This window comes from Elephas maximus, chromosome 22 (genome assembly GCF_024166365.1).
Source record: "Elephas maximus indicus isolate mEleMax1 chromosome 22, mEleMax1 primary haplotype, whole genome shotgun sequence".
In the NCBI taxonomy this organism is placed as follows: Eukaryota; Metazoa; Chordata; class Mammalia; order Proboscidea; family Elephantidae; genus Elephas; species Elephas maximus.
This window is the reverse complement of record NC_064840.1, coordinates 39946301-39972509: the sequence shown is the minus strand read 5'-3', so window position 1 is coordinate 39972509 and position 26209 is coordinate 39946301. Positions and strand designations below refer to the sequence as shown.

The window sequence follows — 26209 nt, the reverse complement described above, 5'->3', positions numbered from 1 at the left end:
GTTTTCCATTTCTGAAATTTTGTTGTTTATCTTTTGGATTTCTAATTGGTGTTTATGTATGATTTCTAATTTATTTTGACATTTTCTTCTTGTATTATTTTCTTGAAATCTTCTATTACTTTGTCTGTGTATTCCTTGGCTATGTTTTGGTTGGTCTTGTCTGTGTTTACCGTGATTTTGTCTGCATTTTCCTTGCTCTCTTTCTTAATCTCTTAGAAAGCCCTGAATATTAGGCTCTTGAATTCCTTAATGGGTAGTTCCAGTGCCTTTTTTTCTGTTGGAAGGTCAGCTGGTGCTTTATTCTGGTTGCTTACTGGAGCCAATTTGTCCTTTTGTGTGTGTGTGTGTTTCAGTGTTGTCTGCTGTTTCTGAGACATTCAGGTATTGTTTATTTATTGATTGAAGATTTGTTTGTTTTATCCTACTTTTTCTCTTGGTTATGTCTGGGTGGGTGGGGCAGGCATGCTTTGTTGCTTGCTTGCCTGTGGGCACAATAGTTCTCACCACCTCTCCTGGTGTACAGGGCCAGTCGTTCAGCTATGGTGCCCCAGAGTGATAGGGGTTGTAGGAGTGTGCTCCTGTGGTCACTGGGTGAGAAAGTCTGTGCTTCTCCTTGAGTTGCAGCCAGCAAATGTGGTCTTAAACTTAGTCTTTTGTGCGTCTGTGCCGTATCTCTATCTCCTGTTGAGAATTCCACGGAGGTGTCTTTCTGTGTGCGTTGTTCACTGTATTCCAAGATGGCAACACTGAGTCATGTCGTTTGATCAGGAACCTCAACCGTGTATCTCTATCCCTTCTCTGTTTTCTTTCAGTGTAGTCTTCTCAGTAACTTCCACTCTAATACCTCATTTCTTCATTTAAGGCTCAGGGTTCTAGGATTGATGTCTGTATCTGTTTTATTTGGTATTTGGGGGGTTTGTTGCTGTGGGATGGCTTAGTGTGTTTGACTAGGTCACCATCTTAGCTCTGCCTCCTGCCTTTGCTAAATTTTACTGAAGAAATGAGAAGATGAACTGAACTGTTTGTCTTACACATACATCTGTCATTTGGAAGTAACAAGTAATGTTGATTTGGCTTAGTTTGCTAACATGAATGAGAAACTCATTTATAGCTTCTGGTCTGCTAAATTGAGAAAAATGTCCTACTATTTGGGCAGAGTAATGCTAGTGACCCTTTTCAGTTAAGTACGCATGTTTTCCCTCCGTTGTACATTGGATTTTCACAGATCAGTCTATGTTTTTCTTCTTGTCTCTTTTGTAACCTGTGGTTTGTAAGATGTCTGGCCTGGGTGTTAGAGGTGGTGTCTGTGGTGAAGCACCAAAGCAAAACCAAACCGCTTGCCGTCAAGCCGATTCCACCTTACAGTGGTGAAGGAACAGGGGAAAGCATATTATCCCATTTGCTGATTGCATTTACTTAGCTTCAGGAGTATCTTACACTAATCAATTGTTCAATTAGCTATATATATTATATAAAGCTCTTTAGAAACCAACTTATTACATAGAAGTCCTTAGACCTGAAAAAAAAGCTGTAGAATTATGAGACCATCCTCATAATTTCATGTCAGAAAAGCAAATGCCCTATTGAATGTTTTCATAGCACAGTGAATACAAATAGAGAACTTGGTTTCTGGCCTTTTCCTGGTATTCAGTCCCACCTCACCCTCCTGCTTCCCCTACCTGTATATACTTTGAAATGGTTTTAGAAGTAAATAATTGGATTTTTCATATAGAAGCTCAGATTTTCCAATAGGCAAGGTAAGCGTGGCACTTACACCCTTACCAGATCATCTTTAGTAAACAATTTCACATGGGTTTTACCACATCAAAGACATAGTAAAACCCACGTGAAATTTGAAATTGTACACTACAGACTAGTAAGCATAAGGAAGCCAGTGCTTACCTTGCTTTTTGGATCATCTGCCCTGTCAGGAATAGTAAATTTGAAAAGAAGCTTTGATTCTGTAGGGAGATGCTGTGGCGTTGAGAGAGAGACAGATCCCAATCATACCTAGAAGCAAAATCTTGGATGTGGTGAAGAAATGTGAAATTGTTCACTACAAATGATCTGGTAAGCAAGGTAAGCACCACGCTTACCTTGCCTATTAGATAATCTGCCCCTACTTATATAGTATGAGGAGCCCTGGTGGCACAGTGGTTTAAGCGCTCAGCCACTAACTGAAAGATTGGTAGTTCGAACCCACCAGGCATTCTGTGGGAGAAAGATGTGGCAGTCTGCTTCCGTAAAGATAACAGCCTTAGAAACCTTACGGACAGTTTTACTCTGTCCTATAGGGTTGCCATGAGTCGGAATCAACTCAACAACAGTGCACTTGGTCTCGTAGCATAGTAAAGTTAATCTTTGTCATCAAGAATCCATATACCCAAATATATTTGGCTGCCACAAATAGAATCCCTTTGGAAGAATACTGGGCAAGTCCTCAGTTTTCTAAATTGTGTTAGGAAAACTGATGAAGCTTTTTCTGCACAGCCTAAACTGCCTTTTGAAGTTGCAATGCTTTCAGTTCTTTCAGCATTAAAAGGTTAAAAGAAAATGACTTATCTCTACTGACATTATCATGAGAAGTTGAAATGGTAGTTCCTATTGCTTGCCAGAGTGGTTGCTGCCTTGCACTTAAAATAATGCTTCTACTGACTGATGGCAGCTCTACCGTTCCTGCTTCTGTTTGATGTGATTGGCAGCTGAAATCAATATGGAAATGGATAATGGATGCTGTGCTAATGCTCTAGTTTTCCATATTTCCTGTTTTATAAACTTCGGGGGAAGTCTTCATGACATACGAACAGATAAAAAAATAACTTGGGATGGAGATTTTTTTGTTAAACTGTAGAACTACATGTCCAATCTATCATGCAGTAAGTTGTGGGCCCAGTCCTTCTGTGAAACTAACCCTACCGTGAACTACAAAGACCGTTGCTATTGAGTCAATTTCCGTAGGACTGCCCCATGAGGTTTCTGAGGAACAGCTGTTGGATTTGAACTGTTGACTTTGGTTAGCAGCCTAGCTCTTAACCACTGTGCTGTCAGTGCTCTGAACTACAGAGTAGTTTCATTATGAGAGTTTTAAGTATACAGTACTTAGAGTTTTCCTCCCCACCTCTAATTAGCATAATATTACCTTCCATCTCAATATTATGGAATATCTCCATAATTAATGCAGTTTAAATTATGCAGATTGATTTTGGTGGCCTTATTCCCAGCCAGAGAAATGCTTTCTGTAATCCCCCTGCCAGAAGGATGAATCTGCGAGGTGATGGAGGATGTTCTGTCTCTCTGCTCCTCCCATCTAGTCAGGTTTTTCTGGTATTGTCTCCCAGAATTCAAGTGCTACAGAGGAATATAGTCTCATTTTGGGGCCATAGAGTTACTGCCCTAGTTTGAGGATGGGTCAGCGTAATATAATATGATGATACATGACCAAATGGCTTATTGCTATGCAGAGGAAAGAAATGAGTATTAATGGAATTTCTACATATGTGGTCCATATAATAGCTATTTGTTTTTAGAGTTTATTATATGCCAGGCACTGTTCTAAGCCTGCTATGTATGTTACCTTTCTTAACTACCCAACAACCCTGTGAGTTAGGAACTGTTTTTCTCTCATTTTACAGTTGAGGAAATTGAGGCATAAAGTAGTTAAATTACTTAACCACTATTATGCAGTTAGGATTTAGAATTTGAGTCTGGCAGTCTAAACTATATTACTTTTTTTATTGTTGAAACAGACACTGATTTTAAATAATTTGCATACATTTATATAGCTAAAAACTGGGTTTTGAGTGAAGGCCTTACTGACTGCCCAAAAACTGGATCTTTTTATTAAAAAAAAAAAAACTGGATCTTTTTATTAGATGTTATTAAATGGTTTCAAGAAGGAGTTATTCCATTTTTCTCCTAGAATAGGTGTGCACCACATTTTTTCATACTTTTGTTCATTCAGCAAATAATTACTGAATGTACGTTACATGCCAGGTACCTTTTTAGACATGGGAAACAAGGAAGTTCACTTCAAATAAGACTATAATTGTATCTGATGATAAATAAAATGTTACAGAAATATACTGGGTGCCTGTCATTGTTACAACATATTTGTTTAATACCAATTTGTCAGTTAAAAATTGTTTTGTTCGTATGGTGATATGTTCCTTTTTGCTTTACTTATTTTCTTTTTACTCCCTAGGCCTTGTCTACCCTGGACTCCATCACTCTGATGTACCCTTTCTTTTACCGGCCCATGTTTGATGTGATAGAAGATGGTTGGCATTCCTTCCTTCCTGAGCAAGAGTTTGAACTGTACTCTTCAGCTGTGAGTTAGCTTTTGAGAACTATGGGTATTGAGAAATATCTAGCACCTTATTTTAGTTGTGAAAATGATCACTTCCTTTTGAAGAGTATCCATGCCTAAAAAAAGTATATATTGACCGTTACTGCTGCTGCCTCTGTTACTTAGCAGATAAGGTCACCATAAGGTGAAATTGACTCAACAGCAACTGGTTTGGTTTGTTTAGGGTTTTTTTTTTTTTTTTTAGTTAAATTTGTTCTCAGTGCTGCTGCTCAAATGATTTTATTGCAGTGGATTTACTTTTTTTTGAAAAATGACATTGATAAAGCATTAAGATTTGAGTAAAGATAGTCCTGGTATGCTATGAGTTAATTGTTTGGTGCTTTAAAAGTGTCTCCATAGAAACAACTTTATATGTAGTAATTAGGTTCTGAGACTGTCCAAAGCCCATTTAACCCACTGTGTACCTAAGATAGTACTAAAGAACTATCTACTACATTTGTTTCTATGGTATAATTTTTGGGTTTTCTTTCTCATTCTTTACCATTTTAATTCTTCCATCCTACTCTGTAAATGGGTATGGAGGGAATCAAGAAGTAGTGGCTAGGATACTATGTGATTCAAATAGAAAAGGTGTCCACAGCAGCAAAGTGAAAAAGGAAAGGGAATTTTACCTTCTCATATGTGGGGCATATTTTGGAGAGGAGTCAAAACTTAAAGGAAGCAAATGACAGATTGAATTTCCTGTTTTAGGGATTTTGTCTTGAGGTCAGCCACAGTTGTGGCAGTGGTGGTACACAAGAGATAAAATTTCAATAGAAAATTTACATTCTGTCTGGTAGGAACAACAAGGTAAAGGATCCTGGGACAACCAGAGACACAGGAACCCCAGAAAAGAGAGAGCCAAAGAAGGATGTCTTAGTTTCTTAGTGCTCCTGTAACAAATACCATAAGTGGGTGGCTTTAACAAAGAAAACCTTATTTTCTCACAGGTTAGGAGGCTAGAAGTCAGAATTCAGGATGCTAGCTCTAGGGGAAGGCTCTCACTCTTTTTGCTCTGAGGGAAAATCCTTGTCTCACCTCCTCTGACATACTTCTCAGCGTTCCTTGGAGGGGAGGTCTCCATGTATCATTTATCTTTCCCATTTGTGCTTGTTTGCTTCTGTGCGTAGTCTGTTCCTTTTATATCTCAAAAGTGATTGGCTTAAGACACATATCATAGTTATCTAGTGCTGCAGAAATACCATAAATGGGTGGCTTTAACAAATAGACATTTATTTTCTCACAGTTTAGGAGGCCACAAGTCTGAATTCAGGCTGCCAGCTCTAGGGGAAGGCTTTCTTTCTCTGTCAGCTCTGGAGGAAGGTCCTTGTTTTTTCAGCTTCTGCTTCTTGGTTTCTCAGAGATATTCTTATGTCTTGGCATTTGTCATAGCCCATCTCATGCTCTGATCCTTTGTTTAATCTCTTTTATATCAAAAAAGAGAATGACTCAAGATATACCCTACACTAACCCTGCCTCATTAGCATAACAGACAACCCATTCCCAAATAGAATTATTACCAGAGACATAGAGGTTAGGATTTTCAGCACATATTTTGGGGGGGTATAATTCAATTCCTAACAGCTACACAAACGTGGCTCCATTAATAATAATAATAATAATAACAAAATCCCTATTCCCAAATGGAGTCCCTTCTACATGTATAGTTGTTAGGATTCTAACACATATTTTGGGAGACACAAGTCAACCCATAACAAAGGGAAACCCTAGATTCTGTATACGAAGTGCTCAAACCTTTGGCTGATTCTTGAACAATGTTTGCATGGGGCAGACTGAAAGCAATCTGAACTAAGATCTGAGTTGCTGCTATCAGAGGTGTTAACAGAGTTTACAGTTGAAGTCTAACCAAGTTAATTGTTTATAAAAACAAAAAAAATTAACTCTCTTCAGAGGAGTATATCAGTCAAAATGACTTTAAGGCAAAAATAATTAATGGTAGAGAAGGCTATTATTATATCACGATAAAACATTTAGTACTCTAGAGGGTATAACATTCTTAAATGTACATACCCTCAATAACATAGCTTTGATATATAGAAAGCAAAAATATATAAAACTGTATGAATTGATAAATTTACCATATTTGTGGGCAATTTAAAAACTTCTGTCAGTAATTAAAAACAGACAAAAATAATCAGAAGGTTCTTAACTATTTAAACAATACAATTAATCAACTAGAAATAACCCTATGCTCAACAATTTGAAAATATCCTTTTATTATTATATTTAATCATGGACAGAACATTTAGGAAAATAGACTTAACGTATTATGCAAGTCTCAATAAATTTCAAGCAATTACTATCCCTAAGTGTAGGCAGGTGTTAGGAGGATGGACTTTGGACTAGGTTGCATGGTTTGAATCAGGGCTCCACCACTTACTATGTGATCTAGGGCAAGTTAACATTTCTATCCCTCCGTTTCTTCATTTGTAATTTGAGGATGATAATAATAGCAACCTTATGCGGTTATGGTGAGAATTGAGTAAGTTATTTCTTGGAAACCCATGAGAACAGTACATGGCAAATTGTAAACTTGACAAATAGTACATGACAAATAGTATAAGCTTACTAGCCATAAGCTTATACTATTTTTAAGTGTTTTTTATTATTATTGCTGTTATTTTTTTTATCATTATTTTCTGACCTCACAGCAATTAAGTTAGAATTCATTAACAAAAAGAACTTAAAAATAAACTTCATATATTTAGAAATTTAAAAATATACTTCAGAGATGGAATCATAATGGAAATTAAGAAAATACTTTGATCTGAACAATTATGAAAATACTAAATGTCAAAACTTTTAGGATATAGTTAAAAACTGTGTTCAGAAAGGAATTTGTAAGCATGAATATATACATAAACATAAATACATGTAATCACAAATGTGTATATATTCATGATTATGTATATTATATGATATAGTCAAATAATGACGGGAGATTAATGAACCAAGCACCCAATCTAAGAGACTAGAACAGGAATATCAAAATAAACACAGTGTAAGTAAAAAGAAAGAAATACTAAAGATAACAGCAGGAGTTAATAAACAAGAAAACAGATACGTAGTAGATCAGATAAAGCCAAATTGACCAACCTCTGGCAAGACTAATTGAAAAATAAAAGAAGCAAGTAATATTCTGAATGAAAATGGGGACACAACTGATAGATCCAGCAGAAATAAAAATAATAATAATTAAATATTATGAACAACTTTATACCACTCAATTTGAAAGCTTCAAAATAGACAAATTCTTAGAAAAAAATGTATCCTCAAAATTGATTTAAAATTAAATAGAAAACCTGGACAATCTTATAGCCATTAAAGAATAAGTGTTCCATAAAGAAAACATCAAGCTTAAGTGAGTTTTCCAGAAGAGTTCAATGAAACCTTCAAGAAGCATAATTTCAATCTTATGTAATTTCTTTGAGCCATTATAAAAAAGAGGACAGTCTCTCCAGCTCCTTCTGTGAGGTCAGTGTAACTTTAAAAACCAAAACCGTACAAATTTAAGTGAAAAATTACTGGCCTTCCTTACTTGCAAACATAAATTTAGAAAATTCTAAACAACCAAATCCAGAAGTACATAAAAAAAGATAATATTACTTAACCAAGTTGGGATTATCCTAGAAATGCAGAGGTGGCTTAGCATTAGAAGATCAGTAAAGATAAGTTAGCATTTATAAAATTAAACTTTTATTTTTTATAAAAGCTCTTTGCATAATGGATTAGAAGGGAACTTCTTTAATTTCATAAAGAGTATTTACCAAAAATATATAACAGCTTTGTATATGTCTACCATTCCCATTAAGCTCAAGAGTAAGACAAGGATACTCACTATCATTACTCCTATTCTTGATTGTACTAAAGGTCCTAGCTAGCTCGATAAGACAGAAAGAAAAGTAAAGGTATAAAGAAGAAAAATTGCCATTATTTATTGATTAAATGCTCATTTACATAGAAAACTGAAAGAATTTTGAGATTTTCGGCATTTCTCTAAACCAATCACAATTTTGGAGTGATACAGTTAAAATGTAACCAAAAAATATAAGGTTCCAGGAATATAGCTAAGAAAAGATAATCAGGATCTTTATTCAGATAATTATAAGACTTCATAAAAAAAAAAAAAAAATTAAAGCTTAAGTAAGTGGAGAGAGACTATATTCCTGGATAAGGAGATGGAACATTGTAAAGATGTAATTTTCTCCTTATTGATCTATAGATCAACCTTATTAAACCTTATTAAATTCCCAGTGGATTTTTTTCATGGAATTTAATAAGAGTTACATGGAAGAGCAAAAAGAGGGAGGAAGGAACTTAGCCTAGTAGATATCAAGCTTACTTTAAAAGCTATGATAGTTACTACACATAAACCAATGGAACAGAATAGAGTCCTATACATGTGGAAAGGAGCCCTGGTTGCACAGTGGTTAAATGCTCAGCTACTAACGGAAAGGTCAGTGGTTTCAACTCACTAGCCACTCCAGTGGAGAAGGATGTGGCAATTTGCTTCCATAAAGATTACAGGCTTGGAAATCCTATGAGGCAGGTCTACTCTGTCCTATAGGGTTACTATGAGTTGCAGTAAACACAACAGGAATGGGTTTGATTTGGGGTTATACATATGGAAATATATGTAAGACAGAAGTAACACTGCATGTCAATGAAGAATCATAAATCATGATTCTCCAGAATAGGCAATCAATAAATAAAACTTTATAGTGAAGAAAAATCAAGAAGTAACAGTGTATCATCTTATTTAGAATATTGGCATTTAACAAACAAAAAGCAAGAGTTGAAAATGGTTGCCTCTGGGGAAAGGCAATTGGGATGGGTAAGCAGGAAACAGGGAACTATCTTTTTTTTGTAATCAGTCTTTTAAAAACTATCTACTTAAATTGTTAACATGAATAACTTTGAAAAGTGAAACTTTTTAAATTAAGAAATATTATATTTTATGAAACTTTTTTTTTGTGTACTCTTGTCTTATGGTGCATCTAACTAACATCAGTTATCCTGCTAGTATTACACAACCCATAGGTACCACTCATCTGTCAGTTTGTTGTACTGTGGTGGCTCACATGTTGCTGTGATGCTAGAAGCCAAAAAAAGCCAAGCCATTGGTATTTCAAATACCAGCAGGGTCACCTTTGGTGGACAGATTTCAGCAGAGCTTCTAGACTAAGGCAGACTAGGAAGAAGGACCAGAGGGCCTACTTCTGAAAAAATTGGCCAGTGAAAACCTTGTGAATAGCAGTGGAACATTGTCTGATATAGTGCCGGAAGTTGAGCCCTCAGGTCAAAAGACACTCAAAATACTACTGAGGAAGAGGTGCTACCTCAAACTGGAGTCAACCTTAATGACGTCAATGGAATAAAGCCTTTGGGGCCTTCATCTGCTGATGTGCCATGACACAAAATGAGAAGAAATAGCTGCAAGCATCCATTAATAATCAGAGCACAGAATTTAGGAAGTATCAATCTAGGAAAATTGGAAGTTGTCAAAAGTGAAATGGAATGCGTAAATATCGATATCCTAGGCATTAGTGAGCTGAAATGAACTGCCATTGGCCATTTTGAATCAGACAATCATATGGTCTACTGTGCTGGGAATGACTAATTGAAGAGGAATGTCATCGCATTCATCATCAAAAAGAATATTTCAAAATCTGTCCTGAGGTACGGCACTGTCAGTGAGAGGATAATATCCATACGCTACAAGAAAGACCAGTTAATACAGCTGTTATTCAAATTTACACACCAAGCACTAAGGCCAAAAATGAAGAAATTGAAGGTGTTTACCAACTCTGCTATCTGATACTGATCAAACATACAAGCAAGATGCATTGATAATTACTGGTGTTTGGAATGCAAAAGATGGAAACAAGAAGGATCAGTAGTTGAAAAATATGGCTTTGGTGATCGAAACGATGCCAGAGGATTGCATGATAGAATTTTGTAAGACCAATGACTTCTTTACTGCAAACACCTTTTTTCAGGGGGGCCCAAGACGGTGGAATAGTCAGATGTTTCCAGTGGTACCTATTGCAACAAAGACCTGAAAAGACAAGTGAATTGATTATATATGACAATCTCAGAGCCCTGAACATTAAAGGCAAAGTTGAGGAATCAAACTAAGCGGCAGGGGGAGGGAGGGAGAGACGGTTCAGAAGCAGCGAGGAGTTTCCAGACCTGACCTGTCAGGAACTGGCACCCGCAGGCTGAATCTGCAAGCGTGAGCATGGTGAGGCAAGCAGTGGCATTTGGGACGCATTTTCCACATCGGGAGAGACCGAGTGGCGGAGAGTTCGCTGACACCTACAGAATCAATGAAAAGTGGCACTCTCAGCAAAAGGTAAGTACTTGTATCTGATCTACCACATGGACCAAAAAACACCCCTTTGGAAAAAACTCTCTCCCATTTCACTGACCGCTCCCTGCTCTGCATCAAGTCCCAAGCTGGTTTCAGCGATAGCTGCTTTTGCTGGACTGGAAGTAGGACCTCTTGTGCACCCTGAGCCATCCTCCCAGCATTGGAGAAGGAACAAATTAACAGACAGGGAAAAAATAATCCGCCAGCTCCACTAAGCTGGGAGCTCAGGGAAGAAGTAGCTCCTATGCCTAGACATAGGCATAAGTGGTCCATGGACTTTGAATGGCTTTCACCCCTGCATAGACCTGTGTGGGCCCATTTCAACAGTGTTGGCCCTCATAGCACAGTACAACAGGGTATATACCTGAAGTCTAACTTCAACTGTTTCAGCAGTATGGTGGAGAGGCAGGTCCCCACCTACCCACATCAGGGACCTGAGGAATGGTGGCTTCACCTGCACCACCGACCCACCCTCAACAGGGATCCAAGGATAAGTGGTGTGTCCCAGTTCTTACAGCCAACAGCATTGGGTGCCTGTAGTCTGGCTGCAAAACTCACCCACCTAGATGCCCTAGGAAACAGGGACACGCTTTCTTCACAGACACTCAGAGGCAGTTGTCAGTCCCCTGCCTTGGTTCAGCACATGACCCCCAACTGCAGTCAGATACCTGTGCCTATGCCTATCTATTACCCCAGCTTGTCTAAGACTGTAGGTGAGAGCCTGCATCACACACTTGGTGGCTGACTACCTGGACACCTGAGCTAAATCCATACAAGGAAAGTAAACTGACTCCTAGGCTCATATACCTAGTAACAGCTCTAAGCACCTGGTGACAGGACATTAGAGCTTCAAAGGTGCCAGTAATCAAACTAGCTCACTCGAACAGCTATTTGGGCATATCAAAACAAAACAAGAAGCTAGGACACAGCAAGCAAACATGAAATAAATAAATACAAAAACTTATTGATGGATCGGAGACAACAGTCATTATCAAACCCCTTAAAAAGACCAGGATGGCTTCAGCAAGCTCCCAAAACAATCAAGAAATCTTTCGTATGGAGAGAACTTTCTGGAACAACCAGAGGCAGAATACAAAAGATTAATATATAGAACTCTTCAAGAAATGAGGAAGGAGATTGGGCAAAATGCAGAACAAGCCAAAGAAGGCACAGACATAGCATTAGAGGAACTTAAGAAGATTAGAGAAGAGCATAATGACAAATTTAATAGGCTACAAGAATCCATAGAGAGACAGCAAACAGAAATTCAGAATATTAACAATAAAATTTCCGAATTAATGCAGTAGGAAGTCAGAAGGGCAGAATTGAGGAACTAGAAGTCAGAATTAGTGAGACTGATGATAAAACCCTTGACACCAACATATTTGAGGAAAAATCAGATAAAAGAATTAAAAAAAATTAAGAAACCCAAAGAATTGTCTGAGATTCTATCAATTGAATTAACCTACAACTGATTGGAGCACCAGAATACGGCGGATAACAGAAAATACAGAGAGAATTGTTGAAGATTTACAGGCAGAAAACTTCCCTGATATCATGAGAGATGAGAAGATATGTATCCAAGATGCTCATTGAACCCCATACAAGGTAGGTCCCAAAAGAAAGCCACTAAGACATATAATCAAACTTGCCACAACCAAAGATAGAGAATTTTAAGAGCGGCTAGGGGTAAACAAAAAGTCACCTACAGAGAAAGTCAATAAGACTAAGCTCGGACTACTCAGTAGAAACCATGCAGGTAAGAAGGCAATGGGATGACATATATAAAGCCCTGATGGAAAAAAAACTGGCAACCAAAAATTATATATTCAGCAAAACTCTCTCAAATATGATGGTGAAATTAGGACATTTCCAGATAAACAGAAGCTTAGGGAATTTGCAAAAACCAAACCAAAATTACAGGAAATACTAAAGGGAGTCCACCAATTAGAAAATCAGTAACATCAGGTAACAACCCAAGACTAGAACGTAGGACAGAGCAACCAGCTATCAACCCAGATAGGGAAATCACAAAAATAAATTTAAGCTAAAACGCTCAAAACAGGGTAATAGAGCTATCATCATGTAAAAGATGACAACATTAAATAAAATAAAAAATGAAGTCATAGATCTTTCATATGGAGAGGAGGTCAAGGTGATAAGAAATAAAAGATTGGTTTAAACTTTAAAAAGTAGGGGTAAATATTAAGGTAACCACAAAGGAAATTAATAATCCTACACATCAGAATAAAAAACAACAAAAATATAAAGACTCAGCAAATACAAAAGCAACAATGAAAAAGAGAAAAAGACAATATATAAAGAAAAACTCAGCACAGAAAATTGAGTGGAAAAAAGAAACTATCAACAACACACAAAAAAAGACATCAAAATGACAGCACTAAACTCATAAAAAAAAAATACCTATTCATTTTTTTTATTCATAATTACTCTGAATGTAAATGGACTAAATATATAATAAAGATAGAATGGATAAAAAAGAAACATGATCTGTCTATATGCTGCCTGCAAGAGACACACCTTAGACTTAAAGGCACAAACAAACTAAAATTCAAAGGATGGGCAAAAATATATCAAGCAAAGAACAATCAAGAAAGAGCAGGAGTGGCAATATTAATTTCTGACAAAATACCTTTAAAATCCAACACAAAGGATAAAGAAAGACACTATATAATGATTAAAGGCTCAATATACCAGGAGGATATAACCATAACAATATTTACGCACCAAAGACAAGGCTCAAAAATACATAAAACAAATTCTAGCAGCATTGAAAAGAGAGACAGACAGCTCCACAATAATGGCAGGAGGCTTCAACACGCCACTTTCGGTGAAGGACAGAACATCTAGAAAGAAGCTCAATAAAGACACAAAAAATCTAAATGCTACAATGAACCAATTTGATCTCACAGAACACTCCATCCAATGGCAGCCAAGTATACTTTCTTTTCCAATGCATATGGAACATTCTCTAGAATAGATCACATATTAGGTCATAAAGCAAGCCTTGACAGAATCCAAAACATTGAAATATTAGAAAGCATCTTTTCTGACTGTAAAACCATAAAAGTAGAAATCGATAACAGAAAAAGCAAGGAAAAAAAAAAAGTCAAACATGTGGAAACTGAACAACACCTTGCTCAAAAACTACTGGGTTATAGAAGAAATGAAGGATGGAATAAAGAAATTCATAGAATCAAATGAGAAGGAAAACACTTCCTATCAGAGCCTTTGGGACACAGTAAAAGCAGTGCTCAGAGGTCAGTTTATAGCAATAAATGCACACATCCAAAAAGGAGAAAGGGCCAAAATCAAAGAATTATTTGTACAACTTGAACAAATAGAGAGCAGCAATGAAGCCCTTTAGCACCAGAAGATAGCTAACAATAAAAATTAGAGCAGAATTAAATGAAATAGAAAACAGAAAAATAATTGAAAGAGTTAACAAGACTAAAAGCTCATTCTTTGGAAAGATCAACAAAATCGATAAACCATTGGCCAAACTGACAAAAGAAAAACAGGAGAGGAAACAACCCAAATTAGAAATGAGATGGGCAGTATCACAATAGACCCAACTGAAATTAAAAGAATCATAATAGAATACTATGACAGATTGTACTCTAACAAATTTGAAAACCTAGAGGAAATGGACAAATTTCTAGAAACACACTGTCTACCTAAACTAACACAAACAGGTAGAACAACTTAATAAACGTGTAACAAAAGAAGTGATTGAAATGGTAATTAAAAAACTCCCAACCAAAAAAAAGCCCTGGCCCTGACAGCTTCACTGGAGAATTCTACCAAACTTTCAGAGAAGAGTTAACACCACTACTACTAAAGGTATTTCAGAGTATAGAAAAGGATGGAATACTCCCAAATCATTCTATAAAGCCAGCATAACCGTGATACCAAAACCAGGTAAAGACACCACAAAAAAGAAAATTACAGACTTATATCCCTCATGAAGTTAGACGTAAAAATCCTCAACAAAATTCTAGGCAATAGAATTCAACAGCATATCAAAAAAATTATTCACCGTGACTAAGTGGGATTCATACCAGGTATGCAGGGATGATTTAATGTTAGAAAACCAATCAGTGTAATCTGTCACATAAATAAAAGACAGGAACCACATGATCTTATAAATTGATGCAGAAAAGGCATTTGGCAAAGTTCAACACCCATTCGTGATAAAAAAACTCTCAGCAAAATAGTAGTAGAATGGAAATTCCTGAACATATTAAAGGGCATTCATACAAAGCCAACAGCCAACATCATCCTAAATGGAGAGAGTCTGAAAGCATTCCCCTTGAGAATGGGAACCAGACACAGATGCCCTTTATCACCACTCGTATTCAGCATTGTGCTGGAGGTCCCAGTCAGAGTAGTTAGGCTAGGAAAAGAAATAAAGGTCATCCAAATTGGTAAGGAAGAAGCAAAAGTGTCTGTATTTACAGATGATATGATCTTATACACAGAAAACCCTAAAGAATCCATAAGAAAACTACTGAAACTAATAGAAGAGTTATGCAGAGTATCAGGATACAAGATAAACATGCAAAAATTAGTTGGATTCCTCTGCAGCAACAAAGAGAACATCGAAGAGGAAATCACCAAATCAATACCATTTACGATAGCCCCCGAGAAGATAAAATACTTCAGTATAAATCTAACTGGAGACGTAAAAGATCTATACAAAGAAAACTACAAGACACTGCTGCAAAAGAGACTACACAAGTGGAAAACATACCTTGCTCATGGATAGACTCAACAATGTGAAAATGGCTATTCTACCCAAAGTGGTCTATAGATAAAATACAATCACGATCGAAATTTCAGTGGCATTTTTTAATGAGATGGAGAAACAAATCACCAACTTCGTGTGGGAAGGAAAGGAGCCCCAGCTAAGTAAAGCAATACTGAAAAAGAACAAAGTGGTAAGCCTCACGCTACCTGATTTTAGAATCTGTTATACTGCCACTGTAGTCCAAACAGCCTGGTACTGGTACAACAACAGATACATAGACCAATGGAACAGAATTGAGAATCCAGACATAAATTCATCCATCCATTTGCAAAAAAAATGAAAGAAGACCCATACCTCACACCATGCACAAAATCTAACTCAAAATGAATCAAAGACCTAAATATAAAATCTAGAACAATAAAGATAATGGAAGAAAAAATAGGCATAATGTTAGGAGCCCTAATACATGGCAGAAAGAGTATACAAAACATTACTAACAATACAGAAACACCAGAAGAAAAACTAGATAACTAAAGAGCTCCTAAAAATGAAAGAGTTATGCTCATCCAAAGACTTCACCCAAAGAGTAAAAAGACAACCTATACACTGGGGAAAAATTTTTGGCTATGATATATCCGATGAGCACCTAATCTTTAAAATCTACAAGATACTGCAAAATGTCAACAACAAAAAGTCAAATAACCCAATTAAAAAATGGGCAAAGGATATGAACAGACACTTCACCAAAGAACACATTCAGGTGGCTAACAGATACATAACGGAATGCTCACGATCATAGCCATTAGGGAAATGCAAATCAAAACTACCGTGAGAAACCATCTCACCCTAACAAGGCTGGCATTAATCTAAAAAACACAAAATAATAAATGTTGGAGAGGTGGAGAGACTGAAGCACTTAATGTACTGCTCGTGGAAATGTAAAATGGTACAAGCACTTTGGAAATGTTTTTGGCTCTTCCTTAAAAAGCTAGAAATAGACCTACCATAGGATCCAGCAATCCCACTCCTTGGAATATATCCCAGAGAAATAAGAGCCTTCACACGAATAGATATATGCACACCCATGTTCACTGCAGCACTGTTTACAGTAGTAAAACGATGTGAACAACCAAGGTGCCCATAATCAAATTATGGTATATTCACACAATGGCATACTATGCAACAATAAAGAACAGTGATGAATCTGTGAAACATCTCATAACGTGGAGGAATTTGGAAGGCATTATGCTGAGTGAAATTAGTCACAAAGGGACAAATATTTTATGAGACCACTATTATTAGAGCTCTAAAAAAGGTTTAAATACAGAAGAAAATATTCTTTGTTGGTTATGAGGATGGTAGGGAGGGAGGGGGGTATTCACTAATTAGATAGTTACCAAGCATTATTTTAGGTGAAGGGAAGGGCAACACACAATATAGGGGAAGTTAGCACAACTGCACTAAACCAAAAGCTAAGGAGTTTCCTGAATACAGCCAAACACTTTGAGGGACAGAGTAACGGTTGGGGGCCTGGGTACCATGGATTCAGGGGACATCTAGGTCAATTGGCATCAGTGTGTTAAGAAAACATTCTGCCTCTCATTTTGGTGAGTGGCATCTGGGGCCTTAAAAGCTAGCTACCAGCCATCTAATATGCATCAATTGGTCTCAACCCACCTGGAACAAAGGAGAATGAAGAACACCAAAGACACAAAGAATATGTGAGCCCAAGAGACAGAAAGGGCCACATAAGCCAGAATCTCCATCAGCCTGAGACCGGAAGAACTAGTTGGTGCCTGGCTACCACCAATGACTGCCCTGACGGGGAACACAACAGAGAATCCCTGATGAAACACAAGAAAAGTGGGACGCAGACCTCAAATTTTAGTAAAAAGACCAGACTTAATGGTCTGAGTGGCCCCTGCACTCTCTGTTAGCCCCAAACTAAAACCATTCCCAAAACCAACTCTTCAGACAAAGATTAGACTGGACTATGAGACATAAGATGGTACTGGTGAGGACTGCGCTTCTTAGATCAAGTAGACACATTGAGACTATGTGGACAGTTCCTGTCTGGAGGCAAGATGAGAAGGCAGAGGGGGACAGGAACTGGTTTAATGGACATGGGAAATACCGGGTGGAGAGAAGGAGTGTGTTGTCATATCGTAGGGAAAGCAACTAGGGTCACACAACAATGTGTATATAAGTTTTTGCATGAGAAACTGACTTGAATTGTAAACTTTCATTTAAAGCACAATAAAAGAAGATAAATAAAAGAAACACCTTTTTTCACCAACATAAATGGCAACTATTCACAGGTATCTCACCAGATGGAAAACACAGAAATCAAATGTACTACATCTGTGAAAAGAGATGATAGAGAAGCTCAGTATCATCAGTCATAACAAGGCCAGGGGCGACTGCAGAACAGACCATCAGTTGCTCATATACAAGTTCAAGCTGAAGCTGAAGAAAGCTAGAGCAAGTCCACAAGAGCCAAAATACAACCTTAAGTGTATCCCAGCTGAATTTAAAGACCATCTGAAGAATAGATTTCATGTGTTGAACGCCAGTGACCGAAGGCCAAATGAGTTGTGGAATGACAATAAGAAAATCATACATGAAAAAAGCAAGAGGTCATTAGAAAGCAAAGAAAGAAAAGACCAAAATGGATGTCAGAGGAGAATCTGAAATGTGCTCTTGAACATAGAGTAGCTAAGACAAATTAAAGAAATAGTGATGTAAATGAGCTGAACAGAAGATTTTAAAGGGCAGCTCGAGAAGACAAAGTAAATAATGAAATGTGCAGAGACCTGGAGTTAGAAAACCAAAAGGGAAGAACACACTTGGTGTTTCTCAAACTGAAAGAACTGAAGAAAGAATTCAAGCCTCGAGTTACAGTATTGAAGGAATCTACAGGGAAAATATTGAATGATGTAGGAAGTATCAAAAGAAGATGAAAGGAGTACGTAGAGTCACTGTACGGAAAAGAGCTGGTCAGCCATCAGCCATTTCAGGAGGTAGCATATGATATTATCCAATGGTACTGAAGGAAAAAGTCCAAGCTGCACTGAAGGCATTGGCAAAAAACAAGCCTCCAGGAATTAACGGAATGCCAATTGAGATGTTCCAGCAAACAGATGCAGCGCTAGAGGAACTTACTTATCTATGTCAAGAAATTTGGAAGACAGCTACCTGGCCAACTGACTGAAAAAGGTCTGTATTTGTGCCCATTCCAAAGAAAAGTGATCCAACAGATTGTAAAAATTATCAAACAATGTCATTAATATTACACACAAGTAAAATTTTGACAAAGATAATTAAGTGTTTGCAGCAGTGCCTTGATAGGGAACTGCCAGAAATTCAAGCTGGGTTCACAAGAGCACATGGAAACAAGGGATATCATTGCTGATATTAGATGGATCTTGGCTGAAAGCAGAGAATTCCAGAAAGATGTTTACCTGTGTTTTTTTGACTTTGTAAAGGCATTGGACTGTTTGGATCATAACAAATTACAGATACCATTGTGAAGACTGGGAATTCAAGAACACTTAATTGTGCTCATGAGGAACCTATACATAGACCAAGAGGCAGTTGTTCAACCAGAACAAGGGAATACTGCATGGTTAAAATTCAGAAAAGGTATACATCAGGGTTGTATCCTTTCACTGTACTTCTTCAGTCACTATGCAGAGCAAACAATCCGAGAAGCTGGGCTATGTGAGGAAACCCTGGTGGCGTAGTGGTTAAGTGCCACGGCTGCTAACCAAGAGGTCGGCAGTTCGAATCTGCCAGGTGCTCCTTGGAAACTCTATGGGGCAGTTCTACTCTGTCCTATAGGGTCGGTATGAGTCGGAATCGACTGGATGGCAGTGGGTTTGGTTTTTTTTAGGTTGGACTATTTGAAGAATGCAGCATCAGGATTGGAGGAAGACTCATTAACAACCTGTGATATGCAGATGACACAATCTTGTTGAGAGTGAAGAGGGCTTGAAGCACTTACTGTTGAAGATCAAAGACTACAGCCATCATTGTGGATTGCACCTCAACATAAAGAAAGCAAAAATCCTTGTAACTGGACCAATAAGCAACATCATATTAAGCCAAGAAAATATTGATGTTGTCAAGGATTTCATTTTACTTGGCCCCATGGAAGCAGCAGTCAAAAGACGCATTGCATTGGGTAAATCTGCTGCAAAAGACCTCTTTAAAGTGTTAAAAAGCAAAGATTTCACATTGAGGACTACCGTGCGCTTGACCCAAGCCGTGATACTTTCAGTCATCTCATATGCATGGGAAAGTTGGACAATGAATAAGGAAGATTGAAGAAAAATTGATGTCTTTGAATTATGCTGTTGGCAAAAAATATGGAATATACAATGGACTGCCAGAAGAATAAACAAGTCTGTTTTGAAAGAAGTACAGTCAGAATGCTCCTTAGAAGCAAGGATGACGAGACTTCATCTATGTATTTTCGACACGTTATCCAGAGAAACCAGTCCCTGGAGAAGGGCATCGTGCTTGGTAAAGTAAAGCGTCAACAAAAAAAGAGGAAGACCCTCAACTAGATGGATTGACACAGTGACTGCTACAGTGGGCTCAAGTACAACAATGATTGTGAGGATGGCACAGGACCAGGTTGTGTTTCGTTTTGTTGTAAGTAGGGCCACTAGCAGTCGGAGTCAACTCGGCAGCACCTAACAACATTATGGCCAATATGTCAGGTCCCTTGATTTACAGGAACAAATTGAAATTTACATATACATAATTTGATTTTTTTAATTGTAAAAAATTTTTTACTGTCTTCATCTCATTTTTATTTTTGATATTTGAAATAAGTTATCATTTGATAGTTTCATATTGTGTTATTTCAGTCCTTAGCATAAAAAAGTTAGAATTATTTCATTTAGTCCTGTAACTTTTCTTAGTAGTAAGTCGTTTTTGTTTTAAGAAAGACATTACCAATCTTACTATATCACTCTCTTTTTTAAATAACAGAAAGGAACAAAGATTTTGATGAAGGTAGGAGCTCTAGTCTGTGCTGGTGAAGCATTACCTGGAGGCTTGCAGTATTCCTATGCTATACTTTAACAGGCAATTAACAAACTAAATGGTGTACCCAGAAGAGTGTGAATGGTGTGATGCAGACCCTGGTAATCACAGCCTTTATAGATATATTAATTATATTTAACTTGGATAATCGTAGGCTAAGTAGAGGCAAAACTGTCTTTTTAGTGTTTGATACGGTGCCACGTAAAATCTGGAACTTGTCCTGTGTTGTCCAGAATGATGATAAAAACCAACAGAGAAAGTGAAAGAGCAGATTTTGCTCAATATGAGGAAGTTACAGATCTTGATCAGTATGAGGAAAAACTTTCAATGAACTAGGGCTGCCCAGCAGTATAGGAAGCAGACCTTGAAGAATGTAGCTGTTTTTCTCTTAAAGTATTTTTTTATGTGCTGCATAATGTCTGTTTGGGCAATGTCTGACTGCATTTACATCCGTGGTCACATAAGGTTATAATAGAGTTCAGAAATCTCGATTGGAGAACGGGATGTAGTGGATGAACGTAGAGAGTGCAGCAGCTTCCTACACGCAACACGTGTATCTAGTATCTCTTGTATACGCTGCCAGGCGTATAATGGTGCTTAATTGTAGAGGGAGGTTATTTGCCCCAGCAAATAATACAGTGTTCCCACAATGTCCAAATCACATAACATCACAGAATGTATCTCGGATGTTAAGCGACGCATGACTGTGTAGGCTAGGTATCCTGTCTAAGAAGTTCCTGAGAGATGGTTTCTGTATTATGTGAAAGCTGATCTCTAAAATCCTCCAGGTTATCTTGTGACATTGAAATACTTGGTTAGCCCTAAAGTATTTTGTGTTTTTCAGACCAGTGAATGGAGGCTAAGCTATATCAATAAGGAGTTTGCTGTCTGCCCCTCCTACCCACCGATTGTCATAGTACCCAACTCCATTGATGATGAAGCTCTAAGAAAGGTAGCTACATTTCGACATGGAGGACGCTTCCCAGTACTAAGCTATTATCATAAAAAAAATGGAATGGTAAGTGTGTACCACTAGTGCTTGATCTACTGAGAGGTTTGAAAAGGATAGAAAAGGGCCACTTCAGAATAAATAATAGACAAGCAATTTTTGAGATACTGAAAATGCTTTCCAAAACAAGAAGAATAGTGCATAGAGTTTTCTACTTCACAGTTGGTTCCTTTTCTCTGTATAATTCTTGCTAAAACTTGCCAATCCTAGATATATATAGTTGAAGTAAAGGTTAACTTGCTGGTAGGCTATTATTGTCTTCATTACAGGGCCAGGTCTGTTGGGTATTCAGTTCATTGACAAAATGTATTTCAATATTTGATATTATAATTTTATTAAAGTATTTTGAGGTTGTAGGAAGAAAAATTATGTAAAACTGCAAGGACTTTTTCTTTTACAGTTACTAACTATTGTCAATACGTGGAAACATTTCTTTGTTTTGGGATCAAATCCATCTCAAAAGTGTCACAGATTTGTTTTTGAGATAATTTTAATCCAGCTAATTCATTTCTGTTTTTAGAAACTTTCTAAAAGCACCTGCTATTGCATTTTAAACTGTATTATGTTTTTAGGTAATTATGCGAAGTGGTCAGCCACTCACTGGCACAAATGGGAGACGGTGCAAGGAAGATGAGAAGCTGATAAATGCTACCCTTCGGGCAGGAAAACGGGGCTACATCATTGACACCCGATCGTTAAATGTGGCTCAGCAAGCTAGAGCCAAAGGAGGCGGCTTTGAACAAGAAGCTCATTATCCCCAGTGGAGACGAATTCATAAGTCCATTGAGAGGTAAAAGATTCTGGAGTGAGTAATGGACTTATTTGAAATTAGAGTGAGTGGGTCCTTGTTTTTGTTTTTAGTTTCAGTGGAGTCAATTCTGAATCATGGTATTACCATCTATGCAGTGTAGAACTGCAGCCCATAGGATTTTCAAGGCTGTGACCTTTTGGAAGCAGTTTGCCAGGCCTTACTTTGGAGGCACCCCTGGGTGGGTTTAATTGCCAATCTCTCAGTTAATAGTACAACACTTAACCATTTGTGCCACCCAAGGACTCCAGGTGGGCCCTTAGAGGTTCAAAAATCATAAATGTCTAAACAAACCTACACATTAACTTAGAGAAAAAATTCGCTGGATATCCTCTCATTGTATTTTTTATAAGTTAAGCAAAAGACTTATCTTGGCTGCAGACAGATGAGTATTATCAAATAGTGTTCTTTCTCTAAATCTGCTCTGAAATCCTATCACCACAAGGTCTGCTCCTATATCTGTAGATGATGGTGGTCAAACTTATTGAACAGATATGCTATGTATAATTATATTTTTCTCAGTCAAAAGACATTAGAGATTTAATCTTTCTCATGCTCATCTGTTCTCACACCCTGCTTCCTCTGCCTCCATTGTCTCTTGTTTACACTTTAAATTAATGGTTTATAAATGCTTCTGGGTTGGTGGGAGTTGGAGTTAAAGAAAGCAAAAACAAAATGAGATCAGAGATGGCCGTGGGCATCACTGCTGATGATCCCACAGTATCTAGTGTTAGATCAACAGGGAAAGGATGGCTAATGTAAGTAGTGCTATGTGTATGACCTTTCACAGTGTGCAGTGTTTTGGTCCTCTTCTCTAGTCAAGCAGTTCAGCTATGTGAAATGGGTTTAATCTGTTCAGATGTGGTACAGTTTATTATGACAGGCATTTTAAGCATCTTCGCAACTGTTTTTAAATGTTAGTTTTTTAATCCTCAAGTTGCTATATAACAAGATGAATATTTTTAACATAGGTTGAGCTACTTTTCCTCTTGGATATATTGGAGATTGAGTTTTTGTTTTTGTTTTTTTTTCCTTTATCGTTGTATTTTCCCTTCTCTTTTTTTTTTCTTTTTTCTTTCTGGTTTTTAAAAGGTATCACATTCTGCAGGAGAGCTTAATTAAACTTGTGGAAGCTTGCAATGACCAAACACATAGCATGGACCGATGGCTTAGTAAATTAGAGACCTCAAACTGGCTGACTCACATCAAAGAAAGTCTGACAGCTGCCTGTTTAGCAGCTCAGTGTATCGACAGGTAAAGGGCATTTCAGCATTCCTGAATATGTTATGTATTGATAACTAGACTTTGCTTTTATTCAGACATATGTTTACATAGTATGTTAAGCGCCTATTCTATATCTTGTGTTCAGATCATTTTATAAATTACAGGTATACCTCAGAGATACTGTGGGTTTGGTTCCAGACCACTGCAATAAAGCAAATATCACAATAAAATGAGTCACACAAATTTTTTGGTTTCACAGTGCATATAAATGTTACATTTACACTATACTGTAGTCTATTAAGTGTGCAGTAGCATTATGTTAAAAAAATGTACATACTTTAATTAAAAAATACTTTATTGTTAAAAAATGCCAGACATCATCTGAGCCTTCACTGAGTTGTAATCTTTTTGTTGGTGGAGAGCCTTGCCTCAGTGTTGATGGCTGCTGACTGATCAGGGTGGTGGTTGCTAAAGGTTGGGGTGTCTGTGGCAATTAAAATAAGACAACAATGAAGTTTGTTGCATCAATTGACTCTTCCTTTCACAAAAGATTTCTCTGTAGCATGTGATGCTGGTTGATAGCATTTTACCTACAGTAGAACTTCTTTCAAAATTGGAGTCAGTCTTCTCAAAACCTGCTGCTGCTTTATCAACTAAGTTTATGCAGTATTCTAAATCCTTTGTTGGCATTTCAACAATGTTCACAACATCTTCACCAGGAGTAGATTCCATCTCAAGAAGCTACTGTCTTTACTCATCCGTAAGAATCAACTCCTTAGCCATTAAAATTTTATCATGAGATTGCAGCAATTTAGTCACATCTTTAGGCTCTGCTTCTAATTCTAATTCTCTTGCTGTTTCCACCACATCTATACTTATTTCCTCCACTGGAGTCTTGAACCCCTCAAAGTCATCCATAGGGGTTGGAATCCACTTCTTTCAAACTCCTGTTAATGTTGATATTTTGACTTCCTCCTATGAACCATGAATGTTCTTCATGGCATCTAGGATGGTGAATCCTTTCTGGAACATTTTCAATTTACTTTGCCCAGATCCATCAGAGGAATCACTATCTATGGTGGCTGTAGCCTTATAAAATGTATTTCTTAAATAATAAGATTTGGAAGTTGAAATTACTACTTGATTCATGGGCTGCAGAATGAATGTTGTGTTATTAGGCACGAAAACAGCATTAATCTCCTTGTACATCTCCATCAGAGCTCTTGAGTGACCAGGTGCATTGTCAGTGAGCAGTAATATTTTGATAAGTATCTTTTTTTTCTGAGCAGTAGGTCTCAATAGTGGGCTTAAAATATTTAGTAAACTAGATGTGCTTTCATCTAGGCTTTGTTGTTCCATTTATAGAGCTCAGGCAAAGTAGATTCAACATAATTCTTAAGGTCCCTAGGATTTTTGGAATGGTAAATGGGCACTGGCTTGAACTTGAAGTCACTAGCCCCTAACAAGAGAGTCAGCCTGTCCTTCATCTTCTGAATAACATGCTGTAGCTTCTATACAAGCACTTGCTGCTTCACATTATACTTTTAAGTTACGGAGACAGTGTCTTTCCTTAAACCTCATGAACCACCTTCTTCTAGCTTCAGACTTTTCTTCTGCATCTTTCTCACTTCTTGTTGCCTTCACAGAATTGAAGAGTATTAGGACCTGGATTAGGTTTTGCCTTAAGAGGATGTTGTAGCTGGTTTGATCTTCTTTTCAAACCATTAAAACTTTCTCTACATCAGCAATAAGTCTGTTTCATTTTCTTATAATTCGTGTGTTCATTGGAGTAGCACTTTTAATTTCCTTCAAGAACTTTCCTTTTGCATTCACAATCTGGCTAACTATTTGGCACAAGAGGCCAAACTTTTGGCCTGTCTCAGCTTCCTCCATGCCTTCTTCACTAAGGTTAATCATTTCTAGCTTTTGATTTAAAGCGAAAGTCATGTGACTCTTCCTTTCACTTGAATGCTTAGAGGCCATTGTAGGGTTATTAATTGGCTTAATTAGAATATTATTGTGTCTCAGGGAATAGGGAGGTCTGAGGAGAGGGAAAGAGATGGGGGAACAGCTGGTTGGTGGAACCATCAGAACACATACAACATGTATTGATTATGTTCGCCATCTTATATGGGCACGGTTTGTGCGGTGCCCCAAAACAATTACAGTGGTAACATCAAAGATCACTGATCACAGATCACCATAACAGATATAATAATAATGAAAAAGTTTGAAATATTGTGAGAATTATCAAAATGTGACACAGAGACAGGAAGTGAGCACATGCTGTTGGAAAAATGGCCCCGATATACTTGCTCGATGCGGGATTGTCACAAACCTTCAATTTGTAAAAAAAAAAATCCAATATCTGCAAAGTGCAATAAAGGGAAGCACAATAAAACGTGGTATGCCCGTCCTATATATAAGGTAAATAATTAACACCGTTCAGTTATAGATGGGGTATGTACATAAATTGTGGCGTAAATAGGTGTTTGTTGAATGAATTTGAACCATGACACAGATTTTTTAAATACTAAAGGACCTGTTTTTCCTAGAAAATCCTTGAATTGTGAATCTGTTTTCCTTTTCCTAAACTGTAGAAAGGA

At 37.3% G+C, this 26209-nt stretch overlaps 1 protein-coding gene across 3 annotated transcripts in view; it reads left to right on the top strand.

The window, feature by feature from the left end:
• Positions 1-26209, top strand: part of MTMR9 (myotubularin related protein 9) — a 134426-nt gene that overhangs the window by 72908 nt on the left and 35309 nt on the right. For all 3 annotated transcript variants that reach the window (XM_049866428.1, XM_049866429.1, XM_049866427.1), the window contains 4 exons: positions 4202-4327; positions 21407-21580; positions 22144-22361; positions 23472-23633. In XM_049866428.1, coding sequence (XP_049722385.1) covers positions 4202-4327; positions 21407-21580; positions 22144-22361; positions 23472-23633 — 680 coding nt within the window. The remainder of the gene's footprint in view (positions 1-4201; positions 4328-21406; positions 21581-22143; positions 22362-23471; positions 23634-26209) is intronic.